Raw genomic sequence first — 16,861 nt, 5'->3', positions numbered from 1 at the left:
GTCTAAAGTCAAATTGATTAAAGAATAAAGATCCAATTTATAATTTTTCAAGTGTCTAAACCAAGTGAATGAAAAATAAGATTTGTGTTTACGTTCTAACTAGCAGTTGTAGCAAGTGAATTCGAACAAATTAATGGTAAGTTTTGAAATTAAAATAGAGTGGCTAAGATTTGATATTATCAATGTGATGAATATTTGTGTTTCAATGGTATCCTTTGATTATCTACATTATAATTGCTATAAATATGTGAATGCAAACATTGATTTTAGAGATTACAATAATTTATAAGGCCTTTTCGGAAACTATGATTAGGTTAATCGGATAATAGCTATATGAAAAGATCCTTTCTAGTCTAGTATGCAAGTAAGGAGACAGGCGCGGCTAGTGCGTGAGCGCTGTAGTGCTGCAGTGCTTTCAAGAGAAATTTAAGCAATAATAATCCATTGCAACATTCCCTAGTATTTGATAACTCGGGGTCACCATGTGATACATTCAGTTAAGTCGACCAGTAGAATAATGCACCTACCTTCCAACTTACGTAGCATTATTATTCATCTGGGAAACCAGAACGTGTATAGCGCGCTCTTTCCATAAATTATCGTGTCCCACTGTATAATATCGATAAATAACGGATTTAGGCTTGCTGCCGTTCGATGCGCCGCCATTTTTGATAAAATGAATTTCATTAATTTTGATTCAACATTTTTCGTTCAAAATAACTTTTTTATCAAAGTCATCTCGAAGATTCCGGGAAAGTAACATTTTTTGTGCAGGACGTACATACGCCGTTTTTGCAAAGAAACTTTCCAGTTGATAATGGAGATGAATATCTTCATTGCATAACGTCTCTTCCAAATCGTTCCAGAATATCTGTGTAGGATAGTAGCCAGCTACTTTACCGATAGAGTTCTTAAATATGACACGAAGAATGGTCCTAAGGAGTACGATATTACAGGAGGTGTACCTCAGGGCTCTGTTCTAGGCCCACTCCTGTGGAATGTCATGTACCATGGACTGTTAAGACTGAAACTACCAAGTAACGTCAAACTGATAGCGTACGCAGATGATGTAGCGGTCGTGATCGTTGCCAAACATCTTGATGAGATAAGCCATATGTTCGACATCACCTTTGACAAAGTCAACCAATGGATGGACGAAATGAATCTCCAACTGACGAAGCACAAGACTGAGACAGTGCTTATTAGCAGCAGAAAAGCTGTAGAGACCATCAAGCTGAAAGTCGGAGCACAAGAAATCACATCACAACCGTACCGAACATGATTGTTATACATACAAGCATACATACATACAAGCATACGTAGCATAGAAACGTAGTATATGCAAAATAAAGAAAGTTGTCTTGTAAGATTAGTTGAAATAAATGAGTCATGGAAATTTAAATAAACGCGTTCTCTTTCATCAGGATAACGTGCTCAGTTACACGACCTCCGCAATATCTCGGACAGGTTTCTTATTTGACCATCCACCATATTTTCTAGATTTGGCTCCAGCGATTACCGGCTGTTTCCAAAACTTGAAGAACATTTTCGTAGCAAATGTTTTTTTTTTCAAAAGGCAATAGAAATAATTTGTTAATCTTAATAAAAACTACATCTTCACCATGTTTTTATTTTAAGTGCATAAGAGGCGGAAAAAAGTGATCGGCCCTAGTAAATTTGATACGTTGTCGATGAAATGGTTATTTGACGCAATATTACAGTTTCAATGAGTCATCGTATCATTACTAACTTAAACCCATAGATTAAGTTGGAATTTCTGGAGCCATTGGTGATATTCATACTAAACCCTCTGTTTTATACTACTTATACTACTACTACACCAACGCTCACAATTATACTGTCTGCGTTTCGATAACCAAGTTATCGTATTGAGACACTAAAGGTTTCAATGTTGGGATTGATAATAATTGCAACAATGTGGAGACTCCATTCATAAATCGTTTTTATGAGTAAAAATTGAAGTCAAATATCAGACATTGTTGCGATACATAAATTAAAACACAACGAATATTTTATATTGTAATTAATGGTGTCCTTGAATAATATTCTTAAAGCTGCAAAAGCAATCTTCAAAGCAACCAAGATTAGATTGTATAAACATTGATCAGGATAATTGTACTTTATGGATGTGAGTCTTCGGTCCTTAACAAGAAGAGTGCTGACCAAATAGAAGTGTAGGAGAGGAAAGTAATTCGAAAAATACTGAAAACAAGAATAAACGCTGAGCTATAAAAAATATATAACGCAAATAGTCAAAGCCCAAAGATTCTAACATAATATATGAAATACCTTGTTTAAATTGTGACAAAAACTACATTGGTCAGTCGGATAAGTTCTCACAAGAGTAATAGCAGATTATATCCTGATAGATGTTCATTAGTGACTCATGTCTATCATGAAGGACACAATATGAACTATGAATCTGCCAAAGTTTTGATATCTGAAAAACATTACATAAGACGTTTATTTTTAGAAACAACAAATATTGCTCAAAATGATCAATGCATTAATAAGAAAACTGATTTAAATAACCTTAGTGCAATCCATGCATATATTTTAGATTTCCAAAAAACAAATTCTATAAAAATTCAACGCCATTAACAACCAACTAAACTTACCTGACCTATAATATTCAACTACACTCATAACGACCTAACCCATTGAATTTTAATGTTATCCATAAATTTACAATCAATATTGAACATCATTCACGAAAACTTATCCTTATTTAACCTATAAATATTCAACGTCATTCATAATCCAACCAATTAAAAATTAATGAAAATTCCTATAGGAACCAGAATCAATATTTCCATTAATCAATATCAATTCTATCAACGTCAATTTGAATTTTGAATTTCTATAAGTTTGAAAATTTATACAACCATTAATACTACCAAAAATCATTTGAAATCTTAATTAATTATTTGGCTGATAGATCTATCCAACTATCAGATCCTGAATTTAGATGCTTTGATATTCAAAAAACAAAAACTGCATTGGAAGAAAATAATTATCCGGAAAAAATGATAAATAACATATTGAAGAAAAGGATAAACCGATACTACAATCAATTAAAAAACAAAATAGAAACGAAACATCAAAACATAAAACATTTTCCCTTACCATTTGTATGAGGACTTTCCTAACAATTATCGAATTATTTCAATTAATATGATATTAGTATAAGTCATAAAGGACATAATACATTATCTAAATATTTCACTTAATTAAAATCTAAAACACCAAAAAACAAAAGACGTAATATTATACAGTGCTTTTCAGATAAAAGTATCCACCAAGCATTATGGCTTATTTAAACTTACTGGAAAAGCCACCCCCTCACCCCTAGCAGCATCCCCTTTATTTTTTTAAATTACTTTTCATATTTTTTATGTAAAATTTGGATACTCCTCTTTGAGCTGATTTCAAAAATGTATAATACTTGTAGGTTAAAGTTGTTAGTTTATGAGATAAACAATTTTTTTTTTAAGAACACAAATTTTACTTATTATTTACTTTCACCTTATTTGCCTGTACTAAAATGGGTTGTACAACAGTTCAAACTCTTTAATCTTTTTAACTGTGCTATTTATTATGAAGTTATAATAAGTGTTCAAAATGAGTACCATTCACTTCCATACAATGGTATAATCTATTTTGAAATGCCTCTCTGACATTGCTTAATACGGCTGGATTTAATTGTCGACATTCATTTTCTATCCTCTCTCGTAAATCATCCAGAGATTCTGGTTGGGTAGCATAAACTTTTGTTTTTAAATACCCCCATAAAAAGAAGTATAGAGGTGTTAAATCCGGTGACCTAGGTGGCTACTCCATCATCTGCCCCCTTCTACCTATCCAACGAGCGGGGAATGTTTCGTTTAAAAATTGTCGGACAGGCATAGCATAGTGTGGGGGAGCTCCGTCTTGTTGAAATACCAGTAAATCTTCGGAAAGGTTATCATCATTTTCTAATATTGTTGTAATACGTGGGTCAACCCCTTCCCTGAGTAACTCAAGATATGATTCACCATTTAAATTTCCGTTGATGATGAAAGGTCCGACAATGTGGTCACCTAGGATACCACACCAAACGTTTAACTTTTGGGAATGTTGTGTATATCAAGCGCCTTGTACTAATTGTGACGCTGTCTACATAGGGCAAACATATCAGTATTTAGAAAATAGACTAAAAGGTCATCAATACGATAAAAAAAATAGAACTGCATTAACCAACCATTAAAAACTAAAAAACATAAATTCAAGTATACAGATTCAAAAATTCTTGAAACGAAATCTAATACACGAAAAAGAGAATTTTTAGAAATGATTCACATTCATAAGAACGGAAAAGTTATAAATGATAAAAAAGACCTAAATAGTTTGAGTAAGATTCATAGGTTTATTTTGTAAATTCTAATAAAACTATTAATAATTTAATTGATTACTGCTATATACTTGAGATGTAAGGACTAAGGAAAAATTAATTTTTCTTATTAGAACATAATTCTAGATTTTGATTGTATTTATCGGTCAATATAAATACGCAAATTGTCAGTGTCAATATAATATTTTGATGAAGACTTAAAGAAAAGTCGAAACATCAATTTCTATCTTTCTTTTAAAAAAGTATCCAAAAAAAAATTAAATTGAAACAGAAGAGACCTAAAATCAAGAATATTTAGAAACATATTACATATTTTGATAAAGACTTGAAGAAAAAGAAGATTTAAAGAAAATCAAAAGATCAAATTTTGTCTATCTATGGTATATTATTTAATATCCAGATACATACATATGAAAAAATATTAATTTTTCTATTACTATTGATTATTACGTAGTTTAGATATCAAATTAATAATTATTTCGCATTCTTCACTGCTTTCCAATTAAAATTGGATTTATTGCCGAAATTCCTGGCACATTTGTTGCCCACACATATAAAGAAGATGATGGCGCAAGATCAATACTGAAGTAAGCCAGAGGGGGCGGTAAAGTCATTTAGATTAGATATGCTGAAAGTGAAGGAGCTATGCATGGTTTTATCCTGTTTATTCCCGTCGGAATTGAGTTTAGAACGATGAAATGTGTGAATATGTTTTTTGAATTGGGGATATAGACCTATACCTATCTTGTTTTATTGGTGAGTTATGTATTGAGTGTTGAATTTGTATTGAAATACTCTTGAAGAATGTCTAAAAAAAATATTGTCAAGATTATTAAGAACATAAAAGAGCTAATTGACTTGAAGAAATTTCGGTTAAGAATTAATAAAAATTAGTGTAAACTTTGTGTTGTTTAGTATAATCTGAAACTAATTTGTAATTTTCAATCAACATGTTACAGCGATTATTTATGTTTTAGTGAAAATTTCCATATTTATTAGTTTGTTGAAAATTACAGTCCTTGCGTTTTTTACTGTTTATTGTAATGAATGCATATAGCAGGTGTAGTAAAAAGGTATGTCATAAATTAAATATCCTAAATTATTCTTCTGAAATGTAAATATTGATTTAAGCAATAACTACTGAATTATATTTTTTTACTTTAACGTTGAACAAGGTTTTCCGATTTTTGTGAAATTTTCTCAAGTTCAATATGTCGGTTTCTGCTGTGAACACGTTAACAGATATTTATGGTAATTTTATTATGAATTCTAATCTCGACAGAGGGTCTGCTTATATTTATTTTAATTATGGATAAGATAACGAAACCAAGTAAAAAACTGAATAGTTCAACACGATAATGGGCTACAAAAATTTGGATTGATAATAAATAACACAGCTGATATCCAGGAACTAGTGAACATATGTAGATATAGAAAAATGTGGAAAGAAACTATGAACAAAGCGAAATTCTAATTGAGAATAAACGTCTACAAAGATAACGAAGAAAACATGACACATGTAGAAATGGACACGATCTAAAAACCTACATATCTCCAAAACCATAAATTTTATCGAGTATAGTTAACAAAGAGTGCCTTTTTGTTAAAAAATCGATTGAAAAATTCATTTTTGCTATCTTTAGATTGTACAGGTTGTCCCCGTAAAAGTTACGGATTGTTAACCATTGGGCATAAGACACTGCATGGACATACGTAATCGCAACTTTAAAGGTCTATAACTCAGAAAGGAAAGGTCGTAAAATCACAGCAATATTTTCACTGCCGAATTTTCTCTATCAAGTCCCGTATCACCCCATATACAGACCTGAACAATTGAAACAAAAATAACCGTTTACAAATCTTAATTACCTACTTCTGAATGTGGTATAATAAAAAAAGTTGATTTCTTCCAAATTTCTTCCTAAATTCCGCGAGGTTTAGCTATGAATTTGACTTTTTTAAAGGAAATATCTTGGTTTAAATAAAGAAGACATGTGTTTTACTATAATTTTATCTTGAATTTAAAGTTTTAAAACTTTTTTTGATATTTTCTATGTTTTTGAGATATTTTGGGGGTGGCTTTTGTTCATATTTTATCTTCGAAACAAATTGTAACATTGACAAACTATATATCCTTCAAACGTATGCTAGAGTTAATTTGAATTTATAAATTCAGTCTAGACTTTTGAATGATATCTCGGTCTCATAAAAAATTCTAGTGTCAAACTCGTTCGTATGCAAAAATCAGAATTTTATTGGGAACGTGGTACCAAAGTGGCCTAACTTTAATATATTTTCCGAGCTTTCGAATACTTATGTATTCATCGTCTGGGACTGAAATACAATATAAATAATATATATAAATGTATAACAATAATAAAATTTTACTTAATAATTAATTAAGATTGCCGGTGATTTTTGATCTTATTAAGGCTTGTAAAAATGTTTAAAATCATAGAATTCAAAATTCAATATTCAAATTGATGTTGATAGAAATATTCATTAATAAAAAATTAATTCTGGTTACTATAGGATTTTTCATTAATTTTTGATTGGTTACATTTTGAATGACGTAGAATTTTTATAGGTTAGCCAAGGATAAGTTTTAGTGAATGATGTTCAATATTGATTGTAAATTTATGAATAACATTAAATTTCAATAGGTTAGGTCGTTATAAGTGAAGTTGAAATTTATAGGTTAGGTGAGGTTAGTTGGTTGTTAATGGCGTTGATTTTTCATAGAATATGTTTTTTCAAAATCTAAAAGATATCCATAAATTACACTAAGGTTTTCTTATTAATGCATTGATCATTTTGGGCAATATTTGTTGTTTCTAATAATAAACGTTTATATATTTGAGAAATCACTCATGCCAAAATAATTGGAAACAAAACTGTTGAGAATGAGTTAACAATAATTTAGTACGTTTTAACGTTTGAACTGATTTTTACAAAGGTTTGATTTAAAGAGCATTCAAGGGAATAGCTTTGAAGCTTTGATATGTTTTTACGCTTGTCGAAACTTAGCAAACGTCCACAAGTCTCTACAAACGTTTATTTATATTTACGCCTGCGAGTGCGTTAGTGTTTTCTAGACGGACAAATTGTGCAGCCAAACATAGTGAACGTGGAAGAAGTAGTATTGGCTAATGCGTTTTGTTTGACTTGAATTTACATACAAAATGTGATAAAAAAAATAGAGGAACTGAACAGTTTGGGAGAGAAGATGGTAGATGTTAAAAATCCATAGACACTTAAAGCTCGCGACTTTCACTAAACATGCGCCAGAATGCAAATACGCCGACAACGCTTGTCACAAGCTTTCTCTGATCTATATTCAAAAATACGGATCGGAAACAATCTCACGTAACCAAGACAAACATTCCGTTTATACAATTGTGTTTGGAATTTTATCAAGCATGTAAACATACCATTAAATATATTGGCATATTTTTCAGTTTGCTAATGTTTACGTTCAGAGAGAAAAACTTTCACATCGAAAAATCAAATACAAAGTATTGGATGGATCACAATAACCTTAAGACTGCTCATTATCTTTTGCTTTGCACAAACTTAGTTTTATAAAAAGCAATATCGAATCTTTTTGGAACATTCTTGGAAAAAATACCTTCATATATATTCTGGTTTCTATAAAAAAATCCAAAATATGCAAACCAACGTCGCATTTATTTTTAAGTGGGCTAGTTTGTTGACCGGTTTTCAATTGAGTTAGTCTAGCGGGGACGGATACAACCTCACACAAATGGGAATGGCAAAACAGCAAATACTCAACCTCTTAGTACCTTTGTATGAATCAGTTTAAACCGAGTCTGTACTAACCTAACCCAAGTTGAAAGCCAAAAAAACTTTATAGAAAAAATACCCTTGAACGACTCCATTCTCGGTGAAGAGTTAACATAATCATCCATTTTATGATTGTGTTTTGTCATTTTAGGAAAATATCGAAGTATAAAACATGCCTTTGACAGATATTATTCGCCGAGCGTCAACTTATATCTTGGGTCCAGAAGGAAATAGTGTGAGAAACCCGGATTACGAGGATAATGAGATGCTTTTCTGCAAGAATAATGTGTGCGTGCATCCTCCAGCTATGGTAAGACACGAGGCTCACTTGCTACACAATCCTGGTTATCTTACGATTACCACAAAGGTTTTTATCGATCAGTATAATAACACCAGAAGACCTACGTTGTTTTTAACTTGGATTCCGAATTCGTCAATATCAAAAAACACAAATTTAATTGGTAAGTTTAAGATATTATTGCTTATTATATGTATATTTGATCCCAAACACAATAATTGAAACATATCTACCTTTTACCGTTTCAGAAACACCTCTTAAAGAGTCAAATAAGAGGTATAGTCTGGAAAGTTTAACATCTAACGATTCTAATAATGATTATGGAGAAAGACATACTGGTATAGAGCTTAAGAGCACGAATCCCTTTTTGAATTTTGATGATAGAGATCGGTTAGATATGTCTGATTTAAACTCCGAAGAAAGTGACAAACAGGGAATTAGCATACATGTCGATATTTCTAATCCGGAAATAGAAATTATACAAACTCCCGATAGTGTCAAAGATCCTACAGAGTTCTTTGAATTCTCAAGGTAAATATTATTCAAATAATTTGTTAAATCATTACACGATAATAATAATAATATCTACAAATGATTTCTGGGTGTGTACTACCACTTTTAGTACCGCCTAAAACAATTTCGTTTTGGAGTGATGTAAATTGGGATTGGTTCAGGTGACCTAGTTAAGAGAGAAACTTTTAATGTGGGATGTCCCTGATATAGAAGTTGTTTTATTTGCAGTGATTTGGTTGGCATGATTTTGAATGGGATTATTTCGCATGTGTGTGCTTATATGGGTCCTGCGAATGTTTTATGGTGACGATATATGAGCATGTCTCGCTTAAACAACTAGATCAAGAGAAGATATTAACAGGTTATTACCTGTTGTTCACGATAGCTGATAATTTTTCCTGTTATGTAGAAGACCAAAAATCGGGGCGTTTTGTTCTTGGGTATTCAGATGAATAGTCCTGATAGACATGTTAAAGTCAGTTTATAGTGATTTGTTGAACAGAAGTTCCTGAAACTTCCTGGTCAGAATTGGACGTGTTTGTTTATAGCAAGGTAGTAATCAGATCGCTCACAGGAGAGTTTTTAGTTAAATAAGATCTAACCTGATTTATGGTTTCATCTTCATCTAGTTGTTCTGATCTCCTGTTCCAAATGTGAAGAGTTCACAGGCTCTCAAATGTAAAATATCGCGACGTTGAGTTTCGTAGTATAGTCATTTGACGCATTTATACTGTAGATGATTATTCTACTCTATTTTCTATCCCGATTCAAATGGAACCTATTTTTAACGATCAAAGCGTTGCGGATAAATTGAATTCACATCTAGCCTTCTATTCATTGAACATTTTTTTTGTCCAACTGCCCCTATATACAAGTTAGTTTGATATACAGTGAAAATATTACATTGTTGGATTCCTATAGACTTCCTAAAGTATTGACCTGAAACGTTTCACTCTTGTTTCAAATTAAGCAATGTGGATTTATTAATGCAAATAACCTAACCACCACGTATCGTAAACTAACTAAATAAATTGTAGTGTAGATCCAATATTCTACCATTGCTGAATTTTTTTTTTTAATTGTGAAATCTGAAGTATCTAATTTGAAACTTAAAGTCCACATGAAATGGTTTTTAGGTCAGAATCCATCACATCAACCGAATCGAATCGTTTGTCTACACCAGAGTACCTAATGCAACAGCCTAATTTATACTTTCCTGATAGCTTAAGTAGTTCGCCAATACTACAACCAAAACACATTCATAAATGTAGAAGGTTCAGTGTAGATTTGAGTCAAATGAGGTAAGCATAATTGAAAGTTTATCAAGACCGTTTCTCAGAAAGTCAGAAAGCGAAACTGATGCATCTTTCATTAATTCATTATATAATTGTAATGAGTAACGATTATTATTGTTCATTCGTAACTTGACTTAATCCTTAAGCAATCTCTCGTAACTTTCATAGATTGCGTCTCGTTTCTCGCAGAATAATTATTCTCGAAACACTTATGACATTATAACTGCATATTCACTTGATATTTATATAGAATAGTCAATTATAAATTTATTTATTCTGAGTACATTATACAAACTAACCAGGCCAAACCCTAACTTTCCCAAGTATCGTTTCTCTCATAGCCATTTTTAAATTTGTTAAAATTGCATGTGCGATTGATGTATCTGGTGAAACCTCTTGAGGAGATGTGAAGCGTACATTTTTGAGGTTAGAAATTTTTGCATTTCGCTATCAGTCCAAAGAAATCGCCATCCTTCTAACAAAGTCTAGTTTGATAGTTATAGCCGGCAATAATGATCGAGATAGTTCCAAACAAAAATTCCAAATGAGACGGTTAACTATATAAAGCTGTGTGCAAATAACTCTGAATTATTGGAGTCGATTTTTACATCGTCGAAAGAAGCTAAATTGTCGGGTCATCTTTTCAAATAGCACATAATTATGAAATGACCAAATCTAGATGAATATTTTGAATGAGTGTATATGGAATCATTTTAATATATTTGTATAATACTTTTTCACAGTACTGCCCTTACTAGGAATGCAATAATCTCAAAATTGTGTCTCACACTCTGAATGAAGGTGAATACAGGTTGAACTCATGAATGAAAGCATTTATTGAAGACTTATTTCGGATTGAGTTTCAACTGCTACGTGTTGGCTTTCTTAACGCAAAGAATAGCGTCAAAACGTTTACCTCTCAGAAAATAATTTATTTTCGGAAAATGCGTAGTCACATGGTGTTAAATTTGGTGAGTAAGGCGGATGTAGAGAAAAAGGGACAAATAACCGCCAATAAAAAATCACAATGTCAATCAACGTGTATGCGTTAATTAGTTGAAATGGATGCAGCTAAAGTAATTCCTGTAATCTATTATCATACCTCGAATTCACGTATACTTCTTTCGGTGGTTTTTTATTCATATTTTTGCATATATTATAGAATAAACATATTGATAAAATTAACTAATCTCTTTTATTCTTCAGATCTCTGAGATTATTTTTTAGTGATAATAGCTGCACTTGTGGACAGTTAGTTATAGCTTCAAGAGAATCTCAATATAAAATTCTTCACTTTCATCACGGTGGATTAGACCATTTGGCACAAGTATTACATCAGTGGCATTCTCTACTTCACAATATCAAATTAGCTAAAGGTAAAATATCAACATTGAATTATATTTCTTGCTTTTGTGTTCCAAATGTATAAGGTTTTAATCTGAATTTAAGTCATTTTAATAAAAAAGTATCCAGAAGTTTTAAAAGTTGAAAAATGATACCATTCTCGCTGCTTTGGTTGAATCGACTAAAATACTGGAAGGAAAATAATATGCATTAAAATTTAAACAAAAATTATCGAGGTATGAAACTTTTAAATTTTGAAAGAAGCACAATAAAAATACATCCTATCAAATACAAACTTTGCAATGTGAGTGAAGAATTTAAAAGTAAAAATATTCTTCGTCTAAGTAATACTCGGTAAATGATGGACAACCATCACTATAATTCACGTTAGAAATTTATGGTTCAGTTTCTGTATAGATAAGACTCGTTCATTATATTTAACGATTCGTTCCAAAAGATTGAGCCAACTTAATATCTCGTATCCCGTATTCTTTCTAGGATTAATTAGTATCTTCTCCAATGAATCTGCGTAATTTTCACATCCTTATTTTTATGTTTTTTGAACTACAAATTAAAATAACAAAGGAACTACTAATCCTATTTAATCTAATCAGTGTTTATCGAAAGTGGTTAGCTTGCCATCAAGTCGTTTTATTAAGTTTGGGAACACAAAATGTTCGGAGTGAAATATATTAGAGGAATGAGTGAGAATTGCAGTGACAAAACTCTTTTCTTTAATGAATGCGGTCATTTTTTATTTAAGTACTTCGGCTTCAAAACGAGTCAGTAAATCAACATAATATTCGCCCGTTATTGTTTTCCCTCCCTCTAAACACGGTGACCATGGCCTTATTATTTCCTTAAAAACATGTTCGTCGGATTAAGTCTATTGTTTATTGTGTGTAGGTATATCTCCACTCCTTCACACCAGCTGAATCTATAATCTTTATAATCTTCAACTTTTAAAATTAATAGCTCCACGTCCATCTCGTATGGTTGTTGATTCAAGACTGACCGGACGACGAATCTGACAGGTTGAATCAAGTGAGACCTCGAATCAAACCTGATTGAACCAGATTTGTCCGGTCAGAAGGCGGGAAAAGAGACCTTTCACATTTAAACGCAGCGCTCGAAGTCGAATCTTGGTCAATCAGATTCAACTTGATTCGGAGTGATTCTGATTTATTCGGATTCGTTTGGTGTGAAAGTGCCCTTACCAGACGTTTTGATAAATATTAACGAATGCCAAAATAGAGAAAGTAAAGAAAAAGGTTTTAGAGCTTAATTTATAATTTTAAGTTAATGAATTTTTTAATGAAGTGTTTCTGATTTACATTAAGTAAAATTAAAATATCTTCTATGGCAATAGTAAAATATTTGGTGGTGCGTCACAAGAATGCTTCAAAAGTAGGTACTTATAATAAATAAAGGGATATAGATAGATTCTCATGGTTTCAATCTTTATTGCTTCAAGTTTTATTCGCTTATTTCGACCCACATGTTGACAAGGGTTATAGTGAAAGTAAGTCGTGACCACAACGATCGTAGTCGCTATGTGGAACGCCCAAAAGAGTATTTCAGACACCGTGACCGCTTAGTGGAATGTACCGATCTTGTACCAACTAATGAAGGTAGATAGAAATCAGTACTTATTGCAGGTGTAGAAGAAAACCTTCCTTATCGCCATTTTATGGTATGCAGACCTGAAGTGTCGGTATTAGAATTGCACCCCGAAGAAGGACAAGTGCCTAAGCTGACAGAGGAGGTATTCAGGTGTTTATTTAATAAAACGGGCCAGCTAGAAGATGACCTGACGTTGAGAAAATACATATTTTTTTCTGGAATGGAACGAAGTATTAGAAAAGAAGTTTGGCCTTTTTTGTTACACGTGTTTCCTTATTTAAGCACGTTTGAGGAAAGGATTCAAATTGCTGAAATTAGAAGACATGTAGGTATTTCAATACATTCATTTTGAATAGAGAACTTCCATTTTACCACTTTTTCACATATGTATGTCATTCCTACTAGCGTTTTTACAGAACATTAAATTTAGTAGTACATACGCATGACAAGCACTTTTTGTGCATGTATAAAAATCAAACAATCTTGAGATGCTTACAAATTTTATAATACAAAGATTTTAGCTCATAATTAGAATACATCATTTCGTACTATGCGACTCCCAATTCTACAATTCCTTTTCAGGAATATGAGGAAATAAATAGGCGAAGGTTGGAATTAAGCGAAAATAAATTACATCAATTTAGAAGGAAAATACAGAGTGTTGTTGAAGAGGATGTAGTGCGAACTGATAGAGGAAATCCATTTTTTGCCGGAGATAATAATCCCAACCTGCAAATAATGAAAAATATTTTATTGAATTACGCAATTTATAATTCGGGCTTAGGGTAAGTTATATCTCAGTATTCAATTTTTCTTCCACTCATTATCATTTCACAATTTCTTTATATGATGGTAATAGTTAGATTCCAAAGTTGATTAACCCTTAATATATAAACTTAGATCTTTTTAATCCATAAGTATCTAAATAAAATATATAGAAAATATACTCAAGTAATATCGTATTGGAACTTGTTATCTAGCATATCTTTGAGCTTTTCATAACGTCTGTTACTCACCATCATACGCAGCCTCTTTGCATAACCCTCCTTCATGTCTGCCTTAGCGTTGTTGAGCTTTTTGTATCAGTTCGTTCCAGCTCCTTACCTGACATCATTGGGCACCCCTGTGTGTAATTGTTGAGCCGCTTTGTTCTTATTTTATAAACTACTGACGAAAAATTTTTCAGATATACCCAAGGAATGAGTGATCTATTAGCTCCAGTTTTATATGAATTGCAAGATGAAGTTGCTGCTTTCTGGTGTTTTGTGGGATTAATGCAGAGAGCCGTTTTTGTTGCAACACCAACAGATAGAGATATGGATAGAAATTTAAGATATTTAAGAGAGTTAATCAGATTAATGGTTCCCAGATTTTACAGTCACCTACAAAAACATCGAGATGCTCTAGAACTGCTTTTTTGCCACCGGTGGATTTTATTGTAAGTATTATGATATTTCAGTTTTTATATTTCAACTAATTATTATTCATTTCAATACCCCGTCTTGGATGGTTCAATGAGGCTCTTTGTAAACTCAACATACATCGCCTATGTTAATTATAATCCATCTAAATAGTACACTATCGGGAAAAAATTAATCAAATCAAGCAAAATGTGATTTTCTCACTTTTTGAAAGATAAAAAGATTTTTTCAATATTTACTGATTGCTAACGGTAAAAAATGTTCTAGTCCAGTACTGGGACACACGCCCCACAGTGGAGCAATTTGATTTTTAAGGGGGCAATTCGAACATTGAGTCGACACGAGTTTAACCTTTTCGCTTGGGGTTATTCAATTTCAATGCTAGATTTCGGTGCCAAATTTAATCATTAGACGAAACCAACATATCATCGTTAACTAAACTTCCCTGCGGCAGACAACAGGCTTCGCGGAATGCCCCGTTCAAAATATATATTACAAACAAGGAATTTATTCTTGAAAAGAATAGGTAGAAGTGAGGAAAATTTTTCTTGAATACTGCCGAAATTTGTTGATATGATAATTTTTATTTCTTTTCTTATTAATTGAATTGTGGGCTCCCTTTCATGATTTTATCACCAACCTCGATTAAACAATGAAGATAAGAGGATAAATGAAAATTATTGCTCCCAATAATACTGAAATAAGTATCATAAGTAACAGTGCGATTGGTTAAGTGTAACGTAGATGAATAGTTGAAAAAATCAGCATGTAAGGTATTTCGTGAAGGCAGAGACTCTGTTTTTTAGATTCTTAACTTTTGTCAATGAAGACAGTAAGTCAAACATATCAAAAAAGGCATCGTTCAGTTTACTTAAAAAATCAGACATATAAATGAATAATACTACACTGGTGTAGATTACCATTATTGTACTAAAGGTTTCAAAAAAAACTTTAATACTTGTCCTAGTCCTATTAATTCAATTAAATTGAAATCTATGCCTTGTGTTTGTTTCAGATGTTTTAAAAGAGAATTTACGGAAGGAGTAGCCATGAGAATGTGGGAAGCTTGTTGGGCTAATTATTTGACAGATTATTTCCATCTTTTTTTATGTCTTGCTATCATATCGGTTTATGCTGATGACGTTATTGCTCAAGATCTTCGATCAGATGAAATGCTACTACACTTTAGTTCTCTTGGTAAGTTTTATAAGCTGCATTCAAATACCTATATAATATGCATAAATTCAAAAATATGAAAAATGAGTCGTCATCTACCTAATCATGTATTTGTCGTCTGGTTAGTAGAACTCTATAACCTATTTCACGGGGTCATGTCTCAATTGAGAAAGCTTTGAGTTATAGAACGTTTCAGAAAGAGACATTGTGGAGAGCGAACACAACGAATCATCTTATCAATTATCACATGTGTCACCCAAAATGTGTCAGTTCCGACAAAGTCTGTGTGACATCAATTATCAGGACGATCTACTTGAAAGTATACAGGGACCATATAAGTTATGTACAAAACATAATGTTTAGGTTCAGGTGTCCGTCTTCAAATGGCTATTTTCCAGTATGTACCGACTATCATCTAGTTATTCTACTTATCCGTCAAATGCAGCTAATAGATACTGATCAGACCATTCAACTGCCTGATCAAAATGATCCTGTGTGTCGATCAACCCATATTTCAATAATGACTTATATCACATCTTGCAGGTTGAAGAAATGACACAACATCAATGAGGCTCGTAGTTGTCAAATTTTGCAATAAACAATTAGTGAAGGTTGTATTGTATTATATTACACATTATCTGGTTCCATGCCAACTGCTATGATTTATTTGGAAGAAAAGTCTAATTTGAAAATGAATTTTTATTATTTTAAAATTAAAACTTTTATTATCGGATGGACAATCATTTCAAACTTCAAATAGCAAAAATAAAACGTCCGGAAAGCACAATAATTATAATTAGGTACTACTACAAGTGAGCATCATTATTTTTATGTTTAGTACTGGTAACTTGTGGTACTTATACTCCGGTAAAGTTTTTAATTACCACTGTTGTTATTCAATGCCGAGTGAATAAGTTTTGCCAAGCGATGAACCAAATATCCTCAACCTATTCCTTCCACCAGTACCCATTTTGCA

General features: G+C 32.0%; 1 protein-coding gene and 1 long non-coding RNA gene across 3 annotated transcripts in view; one reads left to right on the top strand and one right to left on the bottom strand.

The window, feature by feature from the left end:
- Positions 1-2: 2 nt before the first annotated feature.
- LOC130440540 (TBC1 domain family member 16) overlaps positions 3-16,861 on the top strand; it is a 22,255-nt gene continuing 5,396 nt past the window's right edge. Inside the window, exons 1-9 of one of the 2 annotated variants that reach the window (XM_056773779.1) lie at positions 3-136; positions 8,367-8,676; positions 8,762-9,044; positions 10,163-10,327; positions 11,528-11,697; positions 13,324-13,613; positions 13,871-14,073; positions 14,475-14,726; positions 15,725-15,906. In XM_056773779.1, the coding sequence (XP_056629757.1) occupies positions 8,388-8,676; positions 8,762-9,044; positions 10,163-10,327; positions 11,528-11,697; positions 13,324-13,613; positions 13,871-14,073; positions 14,475-14,726; positions 15,725-15,906 (1,834 nt within the window). In that variant the 5' untranslated portion in view covers positions 3-136; positions 8,367-8,387. Of the gene's footprint in view, positions 137-4,984; positions 5,168-8,366; positions 8,677-8,761; positions 9,045-10,162; positions 10,328-11,527; positions 11,698-13,323; positions 13,614-13,870; positions 14,074-14,474; positions 14,727-15,724; positions 15,907-16,861 lie in introns of those variants that run through there. The other variant, XM_056773780.1, reaches the window with a different exon arrangement.
- The window catches only part of LOC130440543 (uncharacterized), a 26,027-nt gene continuing 22,930 nt past the window's right edge, over positions 13,765-16,861 (bottom strand). The window contains exon 3 of the long non-coding RNA XR_008909547.1: positions 13,765-14,017. This is a non-coding gene — a long non-coding RNA (uncharacterized LOC130440543). The remainder of the gene's footprint in view (positions 14,018-16,861) is intronic.

The sequence above is a fragment of the Diorhabda sublineata genome, chromosome 2, assembly GCF_026230105.1.
Source record: "Diorhabda sublineata isolate icDioSubl1.1 chromosome 2, icDioSubl1.1, whole genome shotgun sequence".
Classification (NCBI taxonomy): Eukaryota; Metazoa; Arthropoda; class Insecta; order Coleoptera; family Chrysomelidae; genus Diorhabda; species Diorhabda sublineata.
This window is presented reverse-complemented; position numbering and strand designations above follow the sequence as displayed.